Source organism: Pagrus pagrus (assembly GCF_965226575.1).
Source record: "Pagrus pagrus genome assembly, chromosome: 12".
Classification (NCBI taxonomy): domain Eukaryota; kingdom Metazoa; phylum Chordata; class Actinopteri; order Spariformes; family Sparidae; genus Pagrus; species Pagrus pagrus.
This window is the reverse complement of record NC_140196.1, coordinates 21,121,728-21,149,586: the sequence shown is the minus strand read 5'-3', so window position 1 is coordinate 21,149,586 and position 27,859 is coordinate 21,121,728. Positions and strand designations below refer to the sequence as shown.

Below are 27,859 nucleotides of genomic sequence, written 5' to 3'. Positions count from 1 at the left end.
GATAGTTAAATAAGATTTGTTTGGTTTTGTAATTGATAAGCTGTAAATCTCTTGTAAATCTCTCCACGAAGGTGAGCTCCATCAACAGCTCAGAGCAGCAGCATGAAGAGGAGTATAGTGAAGTCAGTCACCCAGATGAGGCTCTCTGTCCTGGACAGAAGGTGGAGGGTGAGGCTCTTGTCTCTAGGGGTCTAGACAGACCAGGCCTCGAGGACAACCTCTTCCTCCCCAGCAAGCAGAGCCAGGGCCTGTCCACCTCCTTCTCCCAGTCAGCTGAGATCTTCCAAGAACTCCAGCAAGAGTGCATGAGGAGGCTCAATGTGCCCACGGGAAGTGCTGCCCGGTCAGGCTCACCGTCCCATAGCTCGGCCTCGTGTCCCCAGACTCCACAGAGCCAGGAGGGGCCGCAGCAGACTGTCCTCTCCTCCGAGGACAAACCCCAGATTCCCCCCCGGGTCCCTATACCCCCTCGCCCTATAAAAAAGGGGGACTACACATCTGCTCGCTGGTCAAGGGATCTCTCGCTGTCTCCGACGCTGGCTGACACCACAGAGGACATTTCAGGCCCAGGCAAGGACCGACCACCTCAGATCCCTCCCAGGGACCCTTTGTCCCAGCCGGGCTCCAGGACTCCCAGCCCCATGGGCCTGGTGGTGGGCTCCCCCCAGCAGAGAGTCTACTCTGTCAGCCCCTCCATCATGCAGGCTCCCCTTGCCTCCTGCTCCTCCACACACACACACGGCTCCTACCTCTCCACCTCTCCAGGTAAACTCATGCCCACCACACACAGCTTCGCCTCAGATCCTAAATATGCTGCACCCAAAGTGATCCAAGCGCAGGGGAAGGACGCCGCCAACAAGGGCCCCTGTATCCTCCCCATCGTCCGTGATGGCCGTAAAGTCAGCAACACCCACTATTACCTTCTCCCAGAGAGGCCCCCGTACCTCGACCGCTACGACCGCTTCTTCAGGGAGGCGGAGAGCCTGTCTGCCAGCAGTGTGGAGGAAAGACATTTACGGCAGGCCAACACGGCCACTGTCAGACCCATGGTGGTCAGCAGCCAGACTCTGCAGGGACACGCCCAGGGACAGGGGCTTGTCCAGCCAGGCGATCTGAAGGCTAATTTCTCCTCCAACAATAACAGCAGTCTGGGTGGGCCAAGGTCAGGGATGAAGACATCAGTTAGTCTCCCTCGCGTCTGTTCAGACGGGCTGACAGCGCCAATGGTCACTGCTTCCTGCACCAGGACAGACGGAGGAGGGAACTCAGCTGACAGGGTGAAAATGGTAAGGCCAGAGATGTTTGGATTTTCTTTTTAATGCTTCAGGAATTAAAGTGCTGACCGTTGTTACTCTCTCTTTCACGATGGATGTTAAACCACTGCAGTTGAATAGTTTACTTGCAAAAGATAGTTGACTTCGTGTCCTCCTTAATGCTTCTTTGATGCTTTTGTAAACTAGATAAAAAGTCCTTACACTAGACTACAGCTATCTGTTCTGAGTTTCTGCTGTCATTATCACACAGCTAAGTGCTGAAATATCAGTGCAGCAGAACTGTTTAAATAAGTAATAAGAAGACTTTAAATGAAATATAATAGTGTTTGGTGCTTATTCAATGTATGACTTGCTAATCTTCTCTTAGCTTAAACTCGTACTACGGTTAATGTAGCTTTTGAATGCAACCTAACATTTTATTTTATATAACCATTAAGGTGTACTGTACAGTACATTTGCCCATACACTGAACACAAGGGGGCAACAGAAGGTAATTTTTATGGGTGGTCCGCTTGGGCCAGAGCTCGTAGGGGAAATGTGTGTGTGTGTGTGTGTGTGTGTGTGTGTGTGTGTGTGTGTGAATGTGTGTTCGCCTTTCTGTGAGAGACTGAGAGTCAGAGTGAGCAATCTGCCATTTTTCTCACAGTAACAGCTTTTAACTAACTATAATTAATCAGATTACCTCCCAATTCAACTTCAAATCATTATCAGAACTGAATTATGATTGATGTTTGAGAACAAAACAAAGTTTTCAAACTGGAGCTGAAGCCAGTGAATCAGACTAATTAAACTGTAAATTGCATCTGAACATCTTTCCTGTACGAAACTTTTTCTCTCACAATTAAAAAGCATAAAATGTTATAACTTCTCATAACTAATTAAAAAAAATATGCGAGCGCTCTTTTGAGACAAAGGCCACGTTCATTTTTGCTGTGAATTGAACATGAAAGACGTGGAACCAGAGTTTGATTGTTTTTTTTCCGAGCAATTGATTCTGACACCGATTAAACCTGATCGAACCAGAGCCAGAGTCACTGCAATGGTCTTTACATCGATCAGCCACTTGGCATTTTGCAATGGATACTGGATCCGTGGCCACACACGAGCTGCGTTGAGAATGTGGGATCACGTATAAACTGAACTGCAGAGGAGGAGTTCAAAGCAGGATGAAGGCGTGCACCGCACATTTATTAGCTGTAGTAGTTTAAAAAGCACAGTAGTATAAATAAAGACACAAAATGAACGACTATGCTGCTAGAAAGTCCCGTCACATGCAGGAACACAGTGTCAGTGTGATTTTGTTGAAACCAGTTAGCTTAAGGGAGGTTTGGATAAACATAATTAGTCAAACTCAGACAAATATAATTCAGTTTGTGATGAGATAGGGGACTGTTTGAAAAAAGCCTCATCAAATCCAGTGATGCTTAAATCTCAGCACTCAGATTCCCATCATCAACTTTTTCAGGTGTAGCTAAAAGTGAACAAAAGAGCTTCAATCAGTGCCAAAAACAGGTATAAAATCTTTTCAAGTAGAAGAATCTTACTTGGCTGTCAGATTTGGAGGTTTGTACATGAGGGATTAATGCTGAATTGAGAAAGCTCTCAGTCTCCTGTTGTAAGTGTTGAAGGCGCTACCGAGGTCAAGTGAGGAATGAGATGCAGGGGAACGTAAGTGTTGTTGGATGCTGCAGAGACTAACGCTGTTGATTGTCGTTGTGTTATTCAGGTGCAGGAGGCAGTTCATGGGGTGACACTAGAGGAGTGCCAAGCCGCCCTCCAGAACCACAACTGGAATGTGCAGAAAGCTGTGCATTATCTAAAGGTGAGAGCATTTATTAGCACACCATGAGAAGGCTTGATGCACTGAAGACAGTTGTTGAATACTGTATGTTTCCAATATCTGTTGTTCATACTGTGATTCTGTAGCAATTGCATTAATAAAAAGTCAGAAATATAATTGAATAAATCAATAAATGATAGTAAAAAAAAGAAAAATAAGGTATTAAAAAGAATATAAAACTTGTTACCATTAGCATATTTTTTCCTTAACCTTCAATCAGTTTGTAAAAAAGAGAAAATCTCAAATTAGTTTTAGTATATAAATGTCTAAAAACAAATAGAACTTAAATAACTATAAATTTTGTTGAGGTGTGTTCTAACATTATCCCAAATCTTTCCAAGAAATGGTCTGAGAAACAGGAAGGAGGTAGAGGTAAAAGAAAACGATGATAAAATGCTTATTTACTTTACCACCTGGTTTAATGTTAAAGGAGAAGAAACAAGCTTCATACTTCTTATTCTCAACTTATTTAAATTATTTAATTAAGTATTATTTATAGATGCACCCAGTTATATTGTTGACATTTAATTCCCTTTTACTGCCTTTATTTGTTTTTTACTGCATAGCATCAAAGTACCATATAAACAAACCGGTTCACAAACAACATTGCAGACATAAAATAAATAGTTAGATACAAAGCCTGGGGCAGATAAAAATGATATTAGTTTCATAGAAGAAAGGCAAAGTGAGTTAGTAAAACAAAACTTCCTACAAAGTACGAGCAACAGACAGTTCATGGTTCTAGTCCATCAAACTAAAGACCCTACGAAGGGCACACTTATGTTGCAGCGATGCAATTACTAAAAGAGAAGCTCAGTGGTCCTCAGTGGTAAACACTGCTGTGGTGCTGAGGGGTCCTCAGAGATCCAGCTCAGCGTCTCTCAGGTCAGCCTCGAGTCCTTTTCTGTAATAACCTGTTTTTACACAGGACATAACTGTAAACACAGTCATTTCAAGTTGCTGAATGTCATGTTTTACTTTATAGCTTCATATTACATGATAAGAGCAGCTATGTTGAACCTTAAGGGAAATTCAAGTCATTGCCGCTGCAATGAGCCGGCTGTAGATAAAAAAAAGCTTATAGATGCTCTGATGTGTCTGCAGCACCCTCCTCGCTGCCCGTGGTTGGGGCCACTGTGAAAAGATGGAGGATGTGTTTGGATGGCAGTGGGCCACAGGGAGCACTTGACTGCTCCTTAATAGTGGCTCCAACGTTAAAGAAAAATGCAATCCAAAGGTCTCAGATTCAATTGGAGCAACAGAAGTATCTTTGCCCAAGACACTGAGCTGCATTAAGGCTGAAATCATGTCACAACATGCTCACTGGTGCTGCAGACACGCTCACCTGAAGGAGTGGAAAAGATGATTTCACCTTCTGCAGTTCTCTCCTATAGACAAATCCACCAACCGATTTGCATTTTCCTCCATCTTGCGTCGCCACCGTTACTGCGGTGGTCACTCTGCCCGCTTGCCAATAGCGACATCAGCATAGGTAGTTGGATTAAAGATGTTAGACAGTTGCCCCAGTTACCGATTAATGCCTTGAACACACTACACAACTTTGTGTCTTGTAATTGGGAGTCTCGCTGTCCTGGTGTTTTGCACACTACACGACTGTTCAGGATTCACACACTATGATGACACATGAGATGTGTCACAGGAATAATGTGCTTCAAGCAGTCTAAGTTGTTTGTGCGCTGAAAAAACAAGGAAGAAAGAGAGTGTGTGTGTGAGAATGGATTAGGAGGATGAGCAGAAAGCAAGGACGACACAGTTACAAATACTGAACAGTTTGTGTATATATATTCTTATAGAAACTATGAGCGATCATTGAGCCCACTTCATAAGAATAGATGCATTAGAAGACTGGGTTCAGCGAGCTACTGTGGATGCATCAGAGGAGGGAGGGAGAGAGGAGTGTCTGCGGTCACTGGCTGCAGCTCGTTTCGGGCCCGTCTGCAACTCGACCAGATATTTAGCCAGGTAGATATCCAGCAGATGTAAGGTTCATGTCAGCGAGCTGTCCCCGAGCACCTGGATCGGGTCTTTGAACAGCTCACACATACTGATGGTCCTCCTTCTGATCCGGGGCTTTTTGTGGGTGATCTCCCAAAAACTGTCTGCCACGGCAAGATCAGGACTAAAATCCTGTAGTGGGAACTTGGCATAAGGTACCTTACGTGGGTGGTTGCCTTTAACATTATTCAGATTTTACATGTTAGAGATTTCCACACAGTAGCCTGAATAGAAAATGGAGAACTAGAGAAAAAACGTGGCTATCCGTCACATTTGAAGTGATTTTTTTGCTCAAGATTATTGAATTGCCTGATGGTGAACAAAAACATGCCAGCAAGTCCTACAGGGGACTCACAGAGGGTCAACATTACAATAATAATATTAACTAATCAGTAGTAATTATAATATTCTTGATCCACATCTGGTGAAGTGGAACAAGAAACAGTGTTTCTCTGGATTCCTGTTTAGAGTAGCCGACCCTGTGACTCTGCTACACAGTAATATCCCATCTCATCTGCTCTCTTTGTACTTTCTTTGTAAGGCTGTTCTCATCTCTGTTTTTCTGTGGTTCTGCAGGTGGAGCAGCTGTTCTGTTTGGGTCTGAGGAGCAGGTCAGAGTGTCTTAAGCTGCTGGAGATGTGTGACTGGAACCTGGAGGTGGCCAGCACTCAGATGTTAGATAACTATGGATCCACAACCAGACAGAGGTACTGCTATACATTTGAATGGACTGTACTCTCATATTACTATCCATCTATCCCAACTTATTTAATACTTCAGTGCTGTCAGCACCCAGAGCCTCTGCATTTAAACATTTATTTCATCTAGCATGTGTGGCACTTGAATTCAGTCACTTATGACCTGGCTCCACATGCTCACATGAGGTCACTTTGGTCACATCTGTCTTTGGAAAACATTAAAATCTGCTTCCTCGCTGGGTTTAACTGCTGGAAGTTTTCCGTCCTCTTAATATGAATAAATGTGAGTTACCTGGGAAAGTTAGGAGCAGACGTATACAGAAGGGAAACAGGCAGCGGTATGACGCAATCAGAACGCTGCTGTTCTCTGTCAGTGAGGCTAAGAGTCATATTTAACTGCTAGACTGGGAAAGTTTTCTGCTTTTTTGCTCTTTCTATAGAGAAATGTATATATTTGAGCGATTTAATGAGCATCTCACCTTAAAAGTCTCACAAGTGGAAGTCTCTCTTGCAAGACAATGTAAATATCATTCAAGTTAATTTAAGAGGATTCAGCATTTCATCTCATGATTCTCTCAATCTAATCTAAAGCCTCTTTCTATTTGCAGACGATGACAGGAATCTCAAGCTGCTGAGCTCTGATTGGAACTTCATCCTCAGTAAAACATCATCAGAGGAGGTGAATCTGCTCCTGACCTGTTTACGCTTCAGACACGCCTCCAATCAGAAGACCGTTATTTGACTATGGAAGGATCAAGCACATTTTCTCTGAACTAGCACAAAATGCCAAACTCTATTACGGCTCCATTCGTACTTAACATGGACAAAGGAACTAAGCCTGAGGGCGAGAAGAAGACTGTGGGTCACAAAGATATGAGATTGCTGCACTTATTAAGAAAATGTAGACCGCCATCTACCTTTTATTCTTCTTTTTTTTTTTTTAAAGCTGTTCAAAGACAAAAAACGACACTGTTCTTCAATTTCATTTGGTCAGCCTGAAATGTGTCATCAACAGTAACAGATCCCCACAGTGTCACAGATCCTTCGTGCTACAATACTCAGATCCACTTAAATGTGTCGTCAGCGCCGCGGTTACACTGGTGAAGCACTGCAGAAACACAATTTAAAGACTATTTCAAACAAATCTTAATGGTGGGCCACGAGCCAAAACCAAACACCTATTGTGTTGTGATGCAAAATGTTCCTCAGTGTCCGCTGCTCTCAGCTTGTGAAAAATAATTATTTATCATCACAGATCCGACCTGTTTGAAGAGCATTTTGCCTCACAAAAATAGATTAGATCTTTTTTTTTCCTTCTTTTCAAACATCTGATGGGACAAATTGAACCTTGTTGTGGGCTAACTTTGACCCCTGGGCCCCACTTTGGGCAGCCCTGCTTTAAAGGATAAGTTCACCCAAAGATTAATACTCATCCCCATGCCGATGGAAAGCCGGCCAACGTTTTGTAGTACACAAAACATTTCTGGAGCTTCACAGCAAAACAGTGTTGCAGCATTCTCCTAAACAACTGAAGTAGACAGGGACTTTGGGGATGGGGACAATTAAAAATGTAAAAAACACAATGTAGAAATATTAAATAAAATGACTCCATGCATCCAGCATAATCCAAGTCTCCGGAAGCCCACGAGCTGTATGGAGCCATATCATGGTTTGTGTGTTTTATTTTACTTCTTAAAACAAGTCCCCATCTACCTCAGTTGTTTCGGAGAATCCTGCAATGCTGTTTTGCTGTGAAACTCCAGGAATGTTGTTGAGTAGATAATGACTGGATGAACTTGTCCTTCAATCTTTTCTCTTGTTAACAGCACCAAAAAGTTTGAGAGTCTATCTGAAGAGGCCTCGAGTTAAACAGCTCAATATCAAGGTCCATTCTTTGCCTCAAGCTCATTGTATGTTGTCAGAATATGCCAAGAACTCGCTCAGTTTGACTGAAAACTGGTCTCTCATTCGGTGAATCTAAATACTTTAATGTGTATGTGCAGACAGTCTAGTAAGCGTAAACATCTCCTGAATTGCCGACTGCAGTGCCACTTGAAAACAATTGTTTCGATGACCAATTGGAAAAACAAACTAACGTAGTTTACCTCGACCACACATAAGCACAACAAAGCTAATATTGAATTGGCTGTCCAGGCCTCATTGTGCAGGAAATAATTTGGCCTGTTTACAGTTGTGAAGAGGAGGGATGTGATGATGCTGCTGAAAGGCTGTGGTGTCGAGGAAAAATGTGCCGAGGAAGTGCTGTTGCAAAAAAAAAACAATGCTCGTCTCCTCAATAATTTGTGTAATACATTTTAAAGTTACGAGAGGGACGGTAGTCAGCACTGACGCAGTGCTGCAGTCTCTGCTCAGAGTTACTGGTTGAGCTGTTCAGAGAAGCAGTTTGTCCAGGATTCACTTCTTTTAAAGACCTACTAAACTGTCTAATTTATACTCAAAGGGTATAAGTAGTATACTCTTTATATTGAGACATTTGTGTATTTGTGAACAAAGTATTGATATATAATGTTAATATATTTTGAACACCATCTCAGAGACAAGAGAAGACTGTTATGTCCATTACTGGGCAGGCGATTAGTTAATTTAAATGCGTCACTCCCTGAGTTAATCGACCATGTATGACCATTAGCACACGTGGCTGGACAACAAAGGGCCACCCACTCAGTGGAAACTTCCTTCACCCCTGATATAGTCTTTCCTTATTCCTTCCCTCTAAGCACTTTGCCCACACAGAACCCCCGTGCATCAGCTGAAAACTGCTGCCAGGCTGTTATTTTCTGTACGCACCCAGACTACACTGCCAGCTTATAACAGCAACGTAGTGAAATTTGCCCCAAGGCGCACATCCTGTCCCATAATCATCACTAAAACCACGACTGTGATATTTTGGTCAGCAGCTTTGGGGGCAATAATTTAAAACTGGGAGGACGTGTCAGCTCTGGGTGAACTCAGTCACTGCTGGATGGGACGATACATCTTGTGACCGGGCATTGACAGAGTGGAGCCCTCAGCAAGGAATGGTTCATAACTTGGTTAATGTAAGAACTTTTGGGCCTGTCCGCCTTTTGTTCTCTTGGCGTGTGGACTTTACTAAAAAGAAAGGACATAAAAGGCTTAAAAGTCCCTTTTACGTGGTCAACAAGATGTCAAAAAGACTTTTTATGGTAAACACAGAGGATCCCTTTGGTGCTTCTCTCTGTAGAGAAAAAAGATCCTTCTTTGCCAACTGGTACCCATCTATTTAAACTACAATATCAGTGTGTATGTCAACATGTAGACACAGACACCAGCCCCTCCGTATGTCCACAAACAGCCCGGTATGACAGGTCTGAACACAATCTGTTTGTGCAGAAACTTCAAATGGCCTCTGAAAAAAGCTAATACACAACCACAACAAGCCTGCTATCAGCCTGGGCACATTAAGAGGCTTAACAGAAAATAAAACGTTTGGAATATATTTATAAAGGACTGATTTTTGGACGACAACCTCCAGTGAAACCTTTCTCCCGTGTGCAATAAGGCTGCTGTAGAACCTGTAACCTCCCATCCTGTCCGTCTGTCAGTGCCATGCAGTCGTGTAAAAAGAGCTTTCATATCTGTCATGATGTATCCGAGTCACTGAATGCACAGGAAACAGTGTGAAATGTTTGGTGACTCACTTTTCCTCCCCAGAGTAGGATGAAGTTGTCCTTAAACACTGATCCAGAGTCAGTTCTGCCACTCTGATGCGTCGTGGTAAAGCTGATTGTTAACCGGTGCAGAAGCACAGCTTGATGCGAGCGGTGCCTCCACACTCAGTTCATGTGTTGTTCGTCTTATACCAAGCTGCTGTAGTTGTATTGAAGGACTTAAGTGTGAACCTCGTGGTGTTATGATCAACCTAAAGCAACATTCTCCCGTTGTGGTGTTGAGACTCCGATGTTAGAGAACTCTTCTGTTTAGTCTGCGTTTCTTCAGACACCGTCTGCTATTTTAAGTCATTTTTTATCATTTTTGCTGTTTCTCCTTCAATCCAACTCGCCATTTTCTTCCTCATTTATGTGTATTTGCTTCCCAGAATGTGTTTTGAATGCCTGATGTACAGTTGGTTTTCATTGTTTCTCTCCTCCTGGGTTCATGGATATGTTCAAGAGAAGTTCATGCTGCCGAATTTATAAATGTATTTTTTATTAAAGAATTAATTATTTTTTAACCTCTTCTGTTCGTTAATCTTTTTTCGGTCACTTAAGTCATCTTTATCTTTGAAGTAGACGAGATTTTGTTTTCACTAAATTAAGATACGTTCCACTCCGTGCTCAGATGCAGATGAGCTAATTACGACGATGAGACAAATACTGCAGTAATTAGCATTTACAAAGTATTTACAAGAATCATTGGAAACCTCTGTGTTTACATGGTGCTCATCAGTTTTGTCAGTTTTACTTTGTATTGTTTAAGTGCTGAGACAGTTCTTCAGTTAATGGATTGATCAATCAACCGAAAATGATTCAACAATTCAATGATAGATTAATTTGTGAATTGATTTGACTCATTTATCACAGAACAGCACTAAAGAATCTGCAGACACGCTAGTGGGCCTTGTCCTTAAGCTTAGCATCGCTTTGAGCTAAGAGCTAATGCAAGGACAAAGTTCAGCTACTGATGGTACGAAGAGACAGTTCACCCAAAAATCCAAAATGCACATTTTCCCTCTTACTGCTATGCATCCAACTAGAAAGTTTTGTTGCCAGTTGCAGAGTTCTGGAGATATGAGACGTAGAGATGTCTGCCTTTTCTCAAATATAATGAAACTAGATGGCACTCTGTGTCACATTGTGTGCAGGGCTCCAAAAAAATACATTTGAAAAACTCAGCAGCAACGTCTCTTTAAAGAAATCATGACTCAAGATAATCCACAGAAGATCCAGACATGGTCGTGAGCAGTTTCATGTCGGAACTATAGGAACTATTTTCTTTCTCCCGAAGTACACCCACCAACCGTATCACCACACAGAAGGAAGCATACGTCTACTCAAGGACGAGAGGCTCGTGACGGTGTGGGATGTAAACGTTAATGACGTCCTCCAAGGTTAAGCTGTAACTTTGGCCAATTGCTGCATTCATCTGCTTCTCTGATGGCCCCCCTCCCGGAGTTCAGAGGTCATTCTTCTGACCTTGGTGTGTTCATGTGCGTCAAGTAGGAATGTGGGAGCGATGGATTTGCATTTCATCACGGTATTTGAGTGACAAGAACAAAAGAAATCGATCCTGTCATGAAGTATATTCACAAATTTACAACCTGATGTTTACTTTCGTCTGCCATGTCATGTTGCCATATGATGGCGACTTGGCAACTGCTGTACCAACATTTTCTCTGAATTTCCGAGTTGTTACTTTGGTTGGACTTGAGCGGGCGTTGACATTAATTTTCCCAGTCAGGAATACGTTCTTCGAGTTATTCCAGCAGCACATGAATGCACTATAAGCGGATGGTGATGGATGCTGTGAGCACCACAAGCCAAGTCCAATCTAGTTTCTACAATATTTGAGAGAAGGGAGACATTTCTACGACCAGTAAGAGATTTGAGGAGGGACGAGGCGGTACGCCACCCCAAAATGGCCGCTGTCTGGGTACGAACCCAGATGCCATCTTTTCTGGACCCAGACCTAAAATTAAATTTTAATTATTTCGGCTAATTACGTTTTGACAGAGCGTTTCTATCTGTGTACACGTACGCAGCCGTGCTCTGTTGTGCAGTGGATTGTGTAACACAGTGAGTTACTACATAAGTAAGCAAGCAGTTGCCCGGCTCTCCCTCCAGCAGCCCTCGAGGCCTTGCCTTGTGTGTGATGTGACAGATCAATCTGAATCAATTAGGCTGTGTTTGTGTTTGTGATCATCGACGTTCCGACGATGTGAGACCTCGCTCCCCGTGAGAAAATAAAACCCAGACCTTGCATGTGTCAACCGTATTGATCCTCGCAGCACACATATCAATTGACCTCATATTGTTATTTCATATCGGCTGCTGCGACAACAAACTCTAATGGTTCATAGTTCATAAATTGTTCCAGACGTGTTAGGACCTAAGTAAGCATATCACAGACTCATTTGTTTATCGATGACACGGCTGGAATCCTAATGATGAAAAATGTCTTTGAGTCAATAAAACATAAAACTTTACAACAGACTCAAATTGGACAATGAGGCTGGCAAAGATTGCAAAGACGGAGGAGCTGCTCAACCTTCAGTCACACAAACACAAATTATCTTTGATCTTTTTTGTCCTTCCAGCACCATTGACCATCTTTCCATTCTTACACACAACCTGTTATACTGACGGACCTAAGGAACTTCTTCTTGCTAATGAGAGACCCAGTAGGCCCTTCATTCATCTTCGTGGTGCGTTCGTGTATGAACAATATCATTACTCAGTCCCAGGGCAAATTATTAATGCTGTTGTGCTGTTGGTTCGGGGATTGGGTTCACAGGAACCCCCAGAGAAATTATTGTCGCTTTCACCAAAGAGAATAGGGTAAATAGAGAGGGAAGGGAGACAAGGCAAAGCAGGACGAGAGCTGCCAAGAAAGTGCCGAGGAGCTGATAAGAGCCTACCTTGTGCCGTCTGGGAAAGAACTCCTGCGGCATGTGTGTACGTGTCTACTGTTTGCTTTATAGAATTCGATTTCCGTATCCCCCTTTGCTCTTTTCAGCTTTTCTTTCTTTTTAAAAATTTTTTTAGTCGAAGTGCGAAGGTATATTTTTCCCCAAGACTGTCTTTTTCTTCCTCGCCATCTCCTTTGTTGTTCAGAGTTGAAACCTTAGCTCGGAGCAGAGCTTATAGCACAGGCACAAACCCTCAGTATGCGACGGAGCAGATGAAGACGGACTGATGACAGGGTGACGGTAGAGATGAGGCGAGACGGGAGACATTTTGAAGAGGTCTGCGAGGAGAACAGAAAGAAAAGAAATCACAAAAGAAAGGTATGGATTGGTGACATGACTGAGAGGAAAATTGTGCTGTGCTACGAGACATGGATCTCCTTAAGCTCTCCTCACTTCCTTTCGTCTCCCCTTTGCCGAATACCTTTATCAGTATAATCGCTGTAATAAACGTTATTTGGTAACACTACATAAAACAGCCAGTGATTTAGAGATAGTTACATATATATATACATATAATATACTAACCAGTTTCTACTGGTGCTTCAATGTAGGTACAGCAGACAGTAACGACCTCAGGACCGTGGAGTGCTGGAAGCATCAACGTTTACACCGATAGCAGAGGAACTTTGGACCACAGGCTGCAGGCTGTATAAATGTAGGTAGTCTGGCAAACTGTTGTCATGTGTCAACTGAAAAGAAAGAAAAGAATATCAAATATTGACTCCATCCCCCATTATGCATCGGGTTGCATATTTGTGAGATATACATCATGTTTCATGTCACTAATGTGCCAGAAACAGTTGTAACAGAAGAGAAAACAACAATAGGCCCATTGTGAAAGAGGCATCTGTAAGACAGTGGATAAATTCTTTTGAGCATCACAGCCCCTGCAAAATGATTTGAGCCATGCGGTCCAATAACATTTGGAAAGTATAGAAAAGCCACATGATTAAATTATTTTATCCCCCTTCAAGTTAGCCAGGCGCTTAACTGGAAGTTAGCCGGCTAGGTCGGCGATCCAGGTGTTTTCATAGCTGGGACGTCGAGCTTTTTTGGCTTCAAAACACCACTGAGCAGCTTTCATAGAAATGAACGGGCCTCCAACTCCAACACTGTCCAGTGATAAAATGTCCCAAATACCTTCTTTATTTCCACGCCACCACCAGATGTTGATAACACGTCATCACTTTGCGCACCGTAATTTAGCATGTAAACCCGTGTCTGCTGCAGAGTCAATTGACCCGGGTGTAAATGCAGTTTACACATTCCCATTGCACAAAAAAGCCTGATCTCAGCGGGTTTAAGTGGGATCTTTGACAAGTGGAGAAAGAAAGAGAACTGAAGTGAGTAGAAGTAAAGTTACAACTCAACTGATGAGCAGTCGCATTTTGTTCAGTGTCCCATGTACTCGTGTTATTTTAGAATAATCTAACCTTACTGTTAGGTAACCCCTAACAAATGAACTCCCTCTTGATCCACTTAATTATTTATTGCCTTATTTCCATGGTGTCCAAACCTCCTCCTTATAACCCACAACATTAACTTACATACCCATAGGGCCTTAAAACATGATATGATGTAGTCATATATGTATGCTGCCGAGCATGTCCTATCATTTGAGATAATGAGACATGAACGTGTGGACGTCAGCTGTGAGCCCGACAAAATATTGGGCTTCTGAATTGCAGTGAATGTTATAATGGTACATTATGGGCATGTTCCCTCTGCCGACCTCCACTCATGGATATAATTGGATTTCTGGAGTGCCGATACACGTGCGTAACTAGAGATGTTGTACAGAGCAGGTGCACGTGTGAAATGTGCAGGCTGTTGGTTTATGGGTGAAGAAAGACAAGTAGGTGTGTGATTTTTATTACCGTAAGACAGGTGCAGGACCAGAAAAGTAAAGAAAACATAGTCTAAGAAGAAGTCTGTTAATGCAAATTAAACAGGAGCTGATAAAACACTGATTTATAAGGGCATTACAGTTCTTTTGTCTTAAAAACCTCATTGATTTTGGAGTATTTCCAGATGGTAAACATCAACTGTATCTTATACTTAGAAAAGATTGCCTCCTCTTCATTAAAGCTCGACAACCTCTTTGAGTCTACTGAGAAAAAGGATGCCAAAAATTTTAGAGACACAAGCACAGAGGCAATTTTGGGGCATATGACAGGAAAGTGACTGAAGACATTATGGCTCCTATAGGGTAAGAAAATAAACCGTAACTCTTTAAAAAAGCTTCAAGTAATGACTCTAAACCTCACAGATCTTGAACCCTGAAGTGAGTCGTGGAGAAACAAACACAGAGAGCTGCAGCACAAACACAAACTTCCAACAATTTTAAGTTTCGAGGAAGACAGCAGGAGAGAGACCTCGAGCTCCTGTGTGTGAGCCTTTCGAGGAGGGCGTCTCTCATGTCTGCCTCTGGCCGTCGCTCTCTGGGTTGCTGCAGTTACATTTAAGATACTGCATGGCTGCTGCTGTCCCGGTGGTCACCTGGTGGGAATACACCTACGTGCATCCCCTTCAGGTTGATTCCCCCATAGCCAGCCTCTGGCCCAGTGCCATAATTACTGTAATGCCAGTTTAAACGTCTCTAACAATCACATTACAAACCTATCTCCCTGCTCACTCTTAAAGGAAAAGTTCACCCAAAAATGTAAATTCGGTCAGTATCTACTCACCCTCAGGCTGATGGAAAGTCAGGCGGAGTTTTGAAAAATGACTCCATGCAGCTCGTCCTGTGTAATCCAAGTGTCTGCAAGCTCCAAGATCCCAAACTGATTCAAAAGACTTTGTTTACTCCCTTTTTTAAGCCGGAATCTTCACTGTAGCCGCTAAGCTAAAAGCATTAGCGTGTACCCAGACTGAAGTGGGTGCACAAGCTTGATAGTGCCAATAAATAACATCTTTTCCAATCAATTGGGGAACTTGGGGCTTCTGGAAACATGGATTACGTCAGATAATCTGTATGGAGTCGTTGTTGTTAGTCTTTATTTTAACAGTCCCCTCTACTTCAGATGCTATAGAGATAATGACTGGATTTTCTTTATATTCTTTTTCTTTAAAGCTGCCCTGTTTCTGCTCAGTAAATTACAGTGTATCATTAAAAAGCAAGACATGGTTATAATCCCAGTAAATGAAATAGCAAAAGTTAAGCTTGAATTTGGATGGAAACGCTTCCTTCCTCATAAAATGACAAATTGCAAAACCAATTTCTGTAATATTTCTAAGTCTGCATTGGCAGTGAAGGAATGTACTAAGTACATTTACACAAATACAAGTACAATTTTGAAGTACTTTACTTGAGTATTTCCATTTTCTGCTACTTAATACTCCCACTCCTGAAGTCTAATTTTGTACTTTTTATTCAACACATTAATTTAATAACTTTAGTTACTAGTTACTTTTCAGATTACATGCTGCTTCAGAGCCAAATGAGTGCATATTTAAATTACCTTATTTTATTGACAATCAGATGAAAAAAACAAAATACTGATTCCAATAATCAGAAAAATGCTGAATATGAGATCTGATAACCGGGCAGATCATCAACGTAAATATACGTACAATTTACTTTCACTTGTACTTTTGATTCATGTGTTACTCTTTACTCTTTACTTTTCACACTTAAGTACATCAAATGGCAGATACTTTTACTCAAGTACTATTCACTTTAACTGAAGTAATATTTTAATATGGTACCTTTATTTTACTAAAGTATGACTTTTGGGTACTTTATTCAAAACAGTGCATTAGTTATATCCATTGTTGCTAATGTCGAGTCTTATTTTCCCCTTGCCTTTGCTGGCACATTTCTTGTAATGTTTCAACCACCAGCTGTCTGTGGAATAATGTCAAACTGCTGTCCGGATTTTGTATCGTTTTATCTGTAAGAATGTGCACATAGGTGTGAAAAAGCATGAGATACAGAAGAATTGGGGTCCGCTCATCAAAACATGATCAGAGCATGAAGGTCAAAAAGTTCCTGGAGCACTTTGAACCTTTCAGTTGTAATAAAAGGCCACAACAGAGGAAACTTTTTAATTAAGAACCTGCATCTGATTTGCAACAGTATCCACAGGTATGGTGAATTGGGTTTAAATCTTCACATTATTAACAAAATAATTGGATTCTGGTCAGGGGACCAGTTATTTCTTACATATCTAAAGTATTAATGATGTCTTTGATTATCATACTTATTATGGTAATTGGTCAGGACCAATAAAAACAGAAAATGACAGACTATACTTGTGTTTTCAAAAACGGACCTTTAAATATTCATGATGCTTAATACACTGAATAATGAGACAATTAAGCAGAAATGTTTTGTATGAACTCAATGCCGACTGTCTGCTCACGTACCCTTTCAAACTTTTGTGCATTTTTGATACCTGTACTGCTCTATTAATAAAATAAACCCTGGAAACAAAAGAATAATGCCCAGACACCCCAGTTATGAATCACACTGAATCACTGATGTGAAAACATTTAAACGTGATTTGTATTCCAGCGTTTGCTGTCTGCATTCGGTGCTCGCTGCCAGCACAGGCAGGTGAGCAAACTGATTTGTTTGGAGACTGAATGTGTGTGTGGGAAAGTGTGTGTCGAGGAAGTAACTGCTGTCCATCATCCCTTGTTCCCTTCTGCCTTTTTCATCTTTAAACTTTCACAGAATCCCTTCTTTTCCCGTCTCACTCCTCATTACTCCCTCCTCTGTCATCTTTAAACAGGACCACACACACACACACACACACACACACACACACACACACACACACACACACACACACACACACACACACACACACACACACACACACACACACACACACACACACACACACACACACACACACACACACACACACACACACAATGCCATGCTAACTCCCCGTCTTTCTTATTCCTCCTTTTGCTGGAATGAGCTTGTTGCTTTACAACATGGTGTTGTAAAGATTGTTGGTTGTTAGACACTCACGCAGTAACACACACACACTGACGCAGTGATCATTATTTTAAAGAAATGTGATATTTATTAGTATTTGAGGAAATAGGCTTATTTGCTTTCTTATGATGTATTCAGACCAAACACAAAGTTTGGTCCCGGGATCTTTTGTTTTATGTTAATTTGCACCCAACAGCCAGAACACTGCATCGAGGGTGTGTCTTTAAATTCAGCTGGGCTTCTCATCTCTGCAGTCACAGACGACCTAAACACTCAGCAGTGGAGGTCACTTCCACCAATCAGGAGTGAAGATAAATCCACTTTTCAATCCCATAAGTTAAAAAGTCATCTCCTCCCGTCGGTAAATGGCTCATGATCAGAACAGAATCTGATGTAACTCCAGGGCCAAATGTATAAACCATGCGTATACACAAATGTACTTACGCCACTTTCCGCTGCGAGTTGGCAAGAAATGGTGTTAGGATTAAATCTATAGTTTGAAAATAACTTTGTTATGTTTAGACAGTGATGCACGAGTTGTTTCCCTTGTTTTTACTGTCTTCTGCAGATATGTTTGACAGTGTATATTATGACAACTTTAACAATAATGATCTTTATATAAATAAAGATTATTTTCTTGTATTATTCATGAGAACACATTCAGGTGTAACCTCTTTTTTTGTCAATCAGTTTGAGCAATCATTACTTCAAGTTCACAGTGCGCTAAAATGCGCTTCCTCTTCTTCAACTGCTTTTTTGCTTCTGGCATTTCGCCTCAAAACTCAACTCAATTCTGGCCCTTTATATGCAAACCAGGTAATTGGAGGTGTGTTTAAATCCATTTATAGTACACTGAACAAAAATATAAATGCAACACTTGTTTTTGCTCCCATTTTTCATGAGCTGAACTCAAAGATCTAAAACATTTTCTATATACACAAAAGACCATTGCTGTCAAATATTGTTCACAAATCTGTCTAAATCTGTGTTAGTGAGCACTTCTCCTTCGCCGAGATAATCCATCCCACCTCACAGGTGTGGCATATCAAGATGCTGATTAGACAGCATGATTATTGCACAGGTGTGCCTTAGGCTGGCCGGAATAAAAAGCCACTCTGAAATGTTCAGTTTTATCACACAGCACAATGCCACAGATGTCGCAAGTTTTGAGGGAGCGTGCAATTGCTGTTGCCCGTGAATTGAATGTTCATTTCTCTACCATAAGCCGTCTCCAAAGGCGTTTCAGACAATTTGGCAGTACATCCAACTGGCCTCACAACCTCAGACCACGTGTAACCACACCAGCCCAGGACCTCCACATCCAGCATGTTCACCTCCAAGATCGTCTGAGACCAGCCACCCGGACAGCTGCTGCAACAATCGGTTTGCATAACCAAAGAATTTCTGCAACTGTCAGAAACCGTCTCAGGGAAGCTCATTTGCATGCTTGTCATCCTCATCGGGGTCTCGACCTGACTGCAGTTTGTCGTCGTAACCGACTTGAGTGGGCAAATGCTTACATTCGATGGCGTCTGGCACGTTGGAGAGGTGTTCTCTTCACGGATGAATCCTGGTTTTCACTGTTCAGGGCAGATGGCAGACAGCGTGTGTGGCGTTGTGTGGCTGAGCACTTTGCTGATATCAACGTTGTGGATCGAGTGGCCCATGGTGGCGGTGGGGTTATGGTATGGGCATTATGGACAACGAACACAGGTGCATTTTATTGATGGCATTTTGAATGCACAGAGATACCGTGACGAGATCCTGAGGACCACTGTTGTGCCATCCATCCACGACCATCACCTCATGTTGCAGCATGATAATGCACTGCCCCATGTTGCAAGGATCTGTACACAATTCCTGGAAGCTGAAAACATCCCAGTTCTGGCATGGCCAGCATACTCACCGGACACGTCACCCATTGAGCATGTTTGGGATGCTCTGGATCGGCGTATACGATAGTGTGATCCAGTTCCTGCCAATATCCAGCAACTTCGCACAGCTATTGAAGCGGAGTGGACCAACATCCCACAGGCCACAATCAACAACCTGGTCAACTCTATGTGAAGGAGATGTGTTGCACTGCGTGAGGCAAATGGTTGTCACACCAGATACTGACTGGTTTTCTGACCCCCCCCGCCCCCAATAAAGCAAAACTGCACATTTCAAAGTGGCCGTTTATTGTGGCCAGCCTAACACACACCTGTGCAATAATCATGCCGTCTAATCAGCATCTTGATATGCCACACCTGTGAGGTGGGATGGATTATCTCGGCAAAGGAGAAGTGCTCACTGACACAGATTTAGACAGATTTGTGAACAATATTTGACAGCAATGGTCTTTAGTGTATATAGAAAATGTTTTAGATCTTTGAGTTCAGCTCATGAAAAATGGGAGCAAAAACAAGTGTTGCATTTATATTTTTGTTCAGTGTAAATTGTGGGAGTAAAATATCAGGATGATTGAGACGTATGAGGAAAAGACATGTGGCAACAAACATACGTGGGGTTTTCTAAATCTGACGAAAAGACTCAAACAACAAACAACCGGAAAAGACCAGTGACAAACGCAAAGTTTTTGCTGAAAGTTCAGTATTTTCAGTTCAGGTGAATGACAGATTTCGTGTATTTATGCCATTTGCGCTGCCCGGCTTGTGTTTCTGAATTGACTTTGTATGTGATGCAGTCGCCCTTCGCTTCCTGTCAAACTGTATAAAAGTGAAAAGTCATCGGGCTCAGGAGTTGAAGTTGAAGTGGCACAATGAATGTTTGTGTTTGTTGTGAATGATGTCTTTATATATTTACCGTATTTTTTTGTTTTTTTAAGGGAGCCACTAGTCATTAGCTTGCACACTGGTCTCCTCTCCCAGACAATTTCACTCCTTAATTTCAGCTGGCATCTACATCTCACCCCCCGGCAACCAATGATGAAATAGGATGCTTATCAGAGGCACACATTGCAGAACTGGACACCAGAAATCCCAACTCTGCAATCTTCATTCTCGCTGATTTGTGCTGGAACTGGTTACCTTTCCAACCCGTGAGGACAAAATATTCAATCTAATTTTTTTCGTATTTTGTTATATTAAGGGTACATCTCGCCTGAAGCTGTCATGACCAGGCAGTTGTTCCGATTGTGCCGTCCGAATTTCAATCAAGCCAAACCGATGTAGACCCCAGAGGAAACTAAAAAAAGCTCGGAGACTGCAAAGTAGATAGACTTTACATTCCTGCACAGACACTCTCTGGGCTTTCTGTCCCCCCAGGACAGCCTTTCTTAATGTGCACCAAGCGTCGTCCATATACAGCTGCCATCTCGTCACCCTAATCATCACTGAGGAAGAGGAGATCCAGACAGAGACCCCTTCAACAGCACACAACAGGAATCCCGAAGACCTCAGAAGCTAAACCAACCAGCATCTCGTCTCAAGCTTCTTTTCAGTCCAACTTAAGTGTCTAACGAAAAATCAAGCTGACCTCAGTGAAAAAATACCACCTGTCTGGTGACACACACCTGCTCCTGTTTCCTACTGGAAGTCTTTCCAAATATGTCAGTAGATGCTTTCTGACAGATAGGAGACAATTTATCACCAGGACCTCGTCTGGCCCAGAAAGTTTTTGGAAATCATTTCCTCCAGACACAAAGGTCTGTATCGCCTGCCACTCTGGCAGTTTGATGGACTTTTGAGAGAAACAACTTGTCATCACAAAAAGATGAAAAATTTACACACACACACACACAGATATCTTTTATTCTACATCGCCCTGACAGTGTTTTGTCCTAAAGTCGTCTTCCTCAGGTCAAGGTGAGGATGTGAGCACAAATGGAGGTTTTATATAGATGAGCTATGATGACACATTGGACGTCGTCTGTGCATTTGGGAATTATTAATATGAATGTGAGGACAATATGCCCGATCAAAAAAGTGACCATGTCTGCTGAATGGGTTTAGTAAAGGACTCATATCTCGTGTGAGTAGACAGTCAGCACTGTTCACTTATTATATTTATTAGGGATGCAACAGTACAGTTTTCCCACGGTTCGGTATGCATCACGTTTTTTGGGCCACGGCAACGGTACGGTTTCCATATCTTAATATAAAACTACTCACACCAGCAAAGGCTATATTGTATGTAAAAATAATTAAAAGCAGATATAGTCAAACCACAAACCTTATTATAAAAATGTAACACTTATCTTAATTGCCTTTCATAAAAAACAGTGTAGTATTGTATTGTACTGTATTGTATTGTATTGTTTGCCTTTGTGTATTGAACCTAACAGGGCGTATTGAACAGTTCGATAAAATATTGAATATTATTGCATCCCTTATATTTATACTAAGTTCACTTATTTGTATTATTTTCAGGTTTTCTGTTGCTGTTTGGTTAGGTTTAGGGAACCAAAAAAAAACCTGGTCCAAAAGCATCCCATTCTTCTCTGATTTTGAAGGGTAACTACCGTTTTTTACAACCTGGACCTTATTTCTAGCATAAAATACGATCATTTACTCCACAGATAACTTTGGTGTCATTTGGAGTCGTTCGGACGACATTAGATCCAGTGTAGCGCCACTATATCCATACAATGCGAGTGATCCGGGCACCGAAGCGCAGCCTCTATGAGCATTATCTGCCGCTAAACTAGTTCATTTCACCAATATTTTGTCATGATACGCTAGTGCTATTTCCCCTCTGAGTCCGCCTGTTGCCTGTTATCAACATCCGGGGTCTGTAGGCTGATCTACTACCTCTGACCTGGATGATGTCATCTCTGAGCTGCGCGCGCACCCGCGACAACAGGCTTGTTTACCTGTAGCTGCTACTGCTAGTTTGACCCCGGATGATGATAACAGACAAGCCCGGACTGAAACCACACAGGTCGCAATTGCCTACAATTACCATGATATGCAGTCCATTTCTGCCCCAGTGAGGGCTGCCCAGTAATGTGGAAAAAGCAGACATTCAAACAAAATATACAAAAGCCATTCTGAAATCCTACAAGCTCATCAAAAGTGCTGCCTTATTTCCTGTGTAATGTGTATTAAACACTGTCAACAGCCTCATAAGTTATGTTTCCATCATTTTTTTATGTATCAAGCAAAAATATCAACTAAATAAGATGTGAATCAGTTCATGTTTCAATCACCTGCTGCACCTTTATGTAGTGCATTCAGAAAGTATTCAGACCCCTTCACTTTTTTCACATTTTGTTATGTTGCAGCCTTATACTAAAAGGGTTTCCCTTTCATCAATCTACACTCTGCCAGAGCTCAGAGCTTAAATTCTGTTTCCACTTTGTCATTATGGTGTATTGAGCGTAGATTGATGTGGGGAAAAAATAATTCAAACGATTTCAGCACAAGACTGCAACATAACAAAATGTGAAAGAAGTGAAGGGGTCGGAAAATCCAAAAGAAACCGAGAAAGAAAGAAATGGCTCAATAAACATTAAGTGCATCAAAAATAATATTGAAAATTAATGTATGATTTGCATAATGAAGCAGTAATATATACAGAAATGTAAAAAAGAAAATACAGAAATAAATATTTTTGATTAAATAAATTGGGGGGAAAATAATCTAATGATAGTAACACAGAAATGCAAATGTCAATAATTAAATACATTTGAAATTAACAAATGAATAAATAAAATTAATTAATACAAAGTTGAAAAAATACAAAAGCAAATGAGAACAAAAATATTAGTTCATGTCACATTTTATAAATTAATTGATGCCTGCATTTATTTCTAATATATGTTTTGGTGCATTTAATGATATATATTATTTTATTGATAGAACCATTAATGAATGAATCCATTCATTAATTTATTCATTCATTCACTCAGGCAGTTTCAGGCCTCCATAAACCTGAATGTGGCACTCTGAATCTAACGGAGAAATGCAGTAGTAAGCTAATGATATGCTGCATGCTTTGGGAGTAATGTTAGATTATATCTGTAAGTAGTAAGCTAGTGAGCCAGGTAGAGTGGATTATGACAGTGCAAGCTATGGCGGGACAATGGCTGCTCATGGTAAGTTACTTCCTCCCAATTGCAAAGAATTATTGATATGTGTGAGTGCCTCTTGATGATTGCCTAAAACAACTTATTATTAAGTGGATCAGCTGTGAAGCTAGTTATTCAGATACCAGCTTGGTTGTCACTGAGACCCTCTTTGCGGCAGTAAAGAAAAGGTTGTATGCTCTGCTTCAGGAATCAAAGACATCCAACCCTCTTCAGTCACTGTGTGGTTCTGTTCATCCTCCTCCTGCTCCAAAAATAACAACTTTTTGTGCTTTTGTTTGATTTCAATCTGCTGTCACTTTCCATCACCAGCAGGAAGGAAAAGTAAGAAAGATTGAGACTGTTCAGATCCTGCAAACTCATCTGACTGTCCCACCAACCTCACCGCACATCTAACACAATATTGTTACAACAGAAAAATCCTCAGCCAAATTCAGAAGAATGTGTACTTTAAACAAGTTCCTCCCCATTGTAAGCTCCAAAACAGATAGCTGTTTTCTGAAATGCAGTTATGGCCAAGTACGTGAGAACTATTTAAATGTTAGATTATTTCATGATTCGTGCAGTGGAGCCGTTTGTGAGTTTATTCCTGCTCTGAAAACATGAAGATGCACTGTGCTGCTGATCTCGGCTCTTAATGAAGTTTGTGACGTTGTTTTCGGAGGATCTCTTTGGAAATTATTCTCCTCAAAGTCTGACCAGGAGTGTGCCTTTAAAAAAATACATACCACCACCATCACGGAAGGAACCGTGCACCCTAACAAAGCTAGCTACCGTTACAGTTCTGCCAAGCAGGACATCATTCATGTTTACATGCAGTGCTGTCACAAGCATGAGAAAATAGTTCCTACAGTACATGCTACATGTTAAGTTTTTTATGTAAACAGACACCCCCGTAATTTTACTGTAAACATTGGAATTATTCTAACACTGTTTATACAGACTTTACATCAAGTTGATACACAAACTATTAAGTAGATGGCGCTCTGGTGTCGCCATGTTGAATATTCACTTTCTGTAAACTTCAGATTTGTAAGTGTAAGTAGCAGACATAAGCCTCTGGTAACGTAAGAAAATGTGTTTTAAAGAGTGTTAAGAGTATTAGCCTCCCAGTTGTAAGTAAATGGTGAAGAAGGACGCAATTTTCAAACTAGTTTCGCTTCTCCACTTGCTAACATGTGCGGGGTTAGAAGCTGGAACCAACCGTCTGATTTCTTACACAGAGATAAAGAAAACACAAACATTTTAAAACTATTGATCACAATCATAATAACATTTTTAAGGAAAACAGTATCTTTTATTCTGCACTGTTCTACGAGCTCTGTAGATGAAGCACGTCAAGACTTCTTGCTTTTCCAATAAGCTCTTTTCAGTGTTTAAGATATGGAAGACAACTGAACAGACCTTCATTAAAATGTAACTGCAACCTTGGATTCAGTCCATACATGGAAAAAGAAAAGCCACGTTGTTTTCTGTTCTGAACGTCTTTGTTCGTGTCTGTGTTTCTGTCTAATCTGATCAATTCGAGGTGACCCTCAAATGCTCTGCACCAGTCTGTATGTGTTCCAATATATCAACCACGTTATAGATGTCCCCATGTCTTATTGTGCTTTGGAGAGCACATATTGTGCTCACAAGGACACACACATGCACTCAGACATCCAATTGATCCGTGATGCTGATACTGTTGAAGCTTGTATATAGGATGAATGCTGCCGATACAGAATGAGCCTTTTTTTCCCTTCAAACTTAATCTTTATTGCCAAGTAATGACCAATATTGTCCTCTGTCAACAGCTCTGTCCCCTTGTTTAATGCGATATGTAAATTCTTATTATGTAGATGGCTCTTTGGGCTGCTGTATGGGAGTGAATGAAAGCCCCAAAATGAGAACAAAGCTAATAAAACATCCTGCCTCACTGCTGTAGCTGATCCTCACTGGCCTCTTTCTGCTCTGCCATCTGTCCATTTATTTCTGTCATGAACAGAGTACCAAAGAACAAAGCAGAGCCGTGCCGCCCGCAGACCCAGGCTGACCTGGGCCCAGTTTCTGATGTATAAGCACTCAGATCAAAGTTCCTCTAAAAGCACCAGATAAAGCAGATTTTAGCTCTCTCGAACAACTACACAAGAGGGCAACAGAACAGAAAGTAGTCAACACATTGCCTGCAGTACACTTCATGGTCAAACAGGACTGGTATTTAGTAAAAAGAAAGTAAATAGGAGCATGGTGCGTGGTGATTTTGCGCTTTAAATCAAATTCACTGATTTAAACAACATAGATTTTTTTCTCAGAATATAACCAGGACAGGAATAGCAATCGTTTTGCACGTGAAATGCTCCGCAGTCAAGTTTAGCAATACCTGGTTAGACTTTCAAAATAAAGCTAAAGATTAGGTCTTAATTTGGGTTACAGTAACTGCATTCAGTGTCTTAAAGTTACGTAACTCACGTAAGTAAGTTCCAATCTTTATGGACGTTAACTTACTTGTGTAACATGACTTAAAATCAAATCGCTCTTGATTCTTGGTCACAAACAGGACACAAACCCGTCTTTGCAAGGAAAGTCTAGTGCATGTCCCATCCAACCACCCCAGCTGCCCCTCCGACTTGGACCTTTCTTGCTCTTCATACTATAGTTGTACTGGAGGAGTAGCTACAGTGTTAAATTTAGAGGCGTTGTGCCGCTGACAAGGCTGCTGTATTTGACGCGTTTGGAGTTAGAATGGGCTGTGTATTGATCCTGATATTGGTGTGTTATGAATACTTTATACTATATTTTTATATGAGAGGCAGTCTTGTTTAATAATAAAACACATCCCTAGCTGCTTTAATACATAAAATAATCAATGTCAAATTTCACATTGAGGCTTATTGTTATTTTGTACAAATATGGAAATAGAAAAGAGTTAAAAAGCCAATTGATTATATTAGTTTGAGGGTGTGTGAGACACATTTTTTGATTTTATTTTTGTTAAGATGAGCATACAGAATGAGTGCACAGAACGAAGCGGATGGTAATTGTTAAGAGTATTGCTGCATCAGATATAATAGATTGCAGAGCAGATTTTCAGTGACAGCAAATGAAAATCCCGTGAACCAATCAACCAACTCCCCATCCAATGCAGTTAAAGTGAGCAAAACAGAGTACGACACACTGTAAAACTCATATCTGTAATCGCTCGTCTCAACACCATCCCTTTCTCATCTGAGACAAAAAAAACAATTTAACTTTCTCAAACAATTACTCTCTGGTAAACTTCTACAATAGCTAAGAGCGAGGAGAACAGAGCTGGAGGACCGATGCAGCAGTTTATGTTGTTTATCTGCCCTGTTCTTTATCACAGTTTACATCACATTGTTGCAGTGGTATTTCACTTTGGTTGCCTGCAGCACACATACAGTTGGACAAAATTATTGGCCGCCTGCGGCGATGTCATCGCTGTTAATTTGAAATAGCTCTGTAAGAGTCACAATACATTTCTCACATGCACATAAACTAAGCAGGTGTGGACTTCTGGTTTGATTGTTTTCTGTATTTATGGCTGGTATTTTGTAACTGATAACAACCCTGCCACACACTCACACTCTCACACACACACACACACACACACACACTGTGAGAGAGTAGTGCCTATAGATCACTTCTTTGACTCCTCTTGGAAGGCTATTATAAACATGTAGACTGCATATGAGACCGTAAAAATCCACCATAAAACTAAGGCAATCAATGCGTGGAATCAATAACAGTTACATTCACACTGCCTGGTTGATGGGCAATCAGGTACTTGACAAACTTGCAGGAAAAACTGAAGCCGACAGATATCACCTGCTGTGTGGCCGGCATGCTGCCTTGCCCATGGGGCTCTGGAATCGATCAGTCTCTCTGTTTTACCACACTACTCAAAACTCAATTGTCTCTCTTCTTCTCTCTGTGTGTGTGTCTCTCTCTCTTTCTCTCCCTCTGTCTCTCACTCTATCTCAATGCCCCATTAGTGCTGTGAACAGCCATCAGGGCTGCCCGGGGCTGCTGGGTAAAACACTGAACAGAGCTGACAGGAGAGAAGGTGGAGGGGCCAACAGAGAGGAATTGTGCCAGAGTGATGAGAGCAGAGAGAGAAGGCAGCTGAACTTGATGGGAGCTAGATCGTCTTGTGCTGTAGAAGAAATGTAAACACAAACACACTGTGCTCTACAGTATATACTGTATCTATAGGTAAAGATACAGAGTTGGTATTTTTTCTGGGAAATTTTGGACCTGAATGTACTTTCTCTGCAACTTTTTTCTGCCAGGTCACCTATATACTTTTCCTTTACTTAGCTCTTTTCACCACACAATGCACTCAGAAAATTTTAAAGTGGGTTGGACAAGTCAAAAAGATTGTT

General features: G+C 41.5%; 1 protein-coding gene and 1 long non-coding RNA gene across 11 annotated transcripts in view; one reads left to right on the top strand and one right to left on the bottom strand.

Annotated features, from left to right (window-relative positions):
* The window catches only part of tnk2b (tyrosine kinase, non-receptor, 2b), a 65,085-nt gene extending 55,044 nt beyond the window's left edge, over positions 1-10,041 (top strand). For all 10 annotated transcript variants that reach the window (XM_084369867.1, XM_084369865.1, XM_084369862.1 and 7 more), the window contains 4 exons: positions 72-1,286; positions 3,001-3,096; positions 5,707-5,837; positions 6,437-10,041. In XM_084369867.1, coding sequence (XP_084225993.1) covers positions 72-1,286; positions 3,001-3,096; positions 5,707-5,837; positions 6,437-6,443 — 1,449 coding nt within the window. In that variant the 3' untranslated portion in view covers positions 6,444-10,041. The remainder of the gene's footprint in view (positions 1-71; positions 1,287-3,000; positions 3,097-5,706; positions 5,838-6,436) is intronic.
* A 2,514-nt stretch (positions 10,042-12,555) lies between these two features.
* Positions 12,556-27,859, bottom strand: part of LOC311266416 — a 32,111-nt gene continuing 16,807 nt past the window's right edge. Inside the window, exons 2-3 of the long non-coding RNA XR_014623708.1 lie at positions 13,021-13,184; positions 12,556-12,773 (exon numbers count right to left, since the gene is read on the bottom strand). This is a non-coding gene — a long non-coding RNA (uncharacterized lncRNA). The remainder of the gene's footprint in view (positions 12,774-13,020; positions 13,185-27,859) is intronic.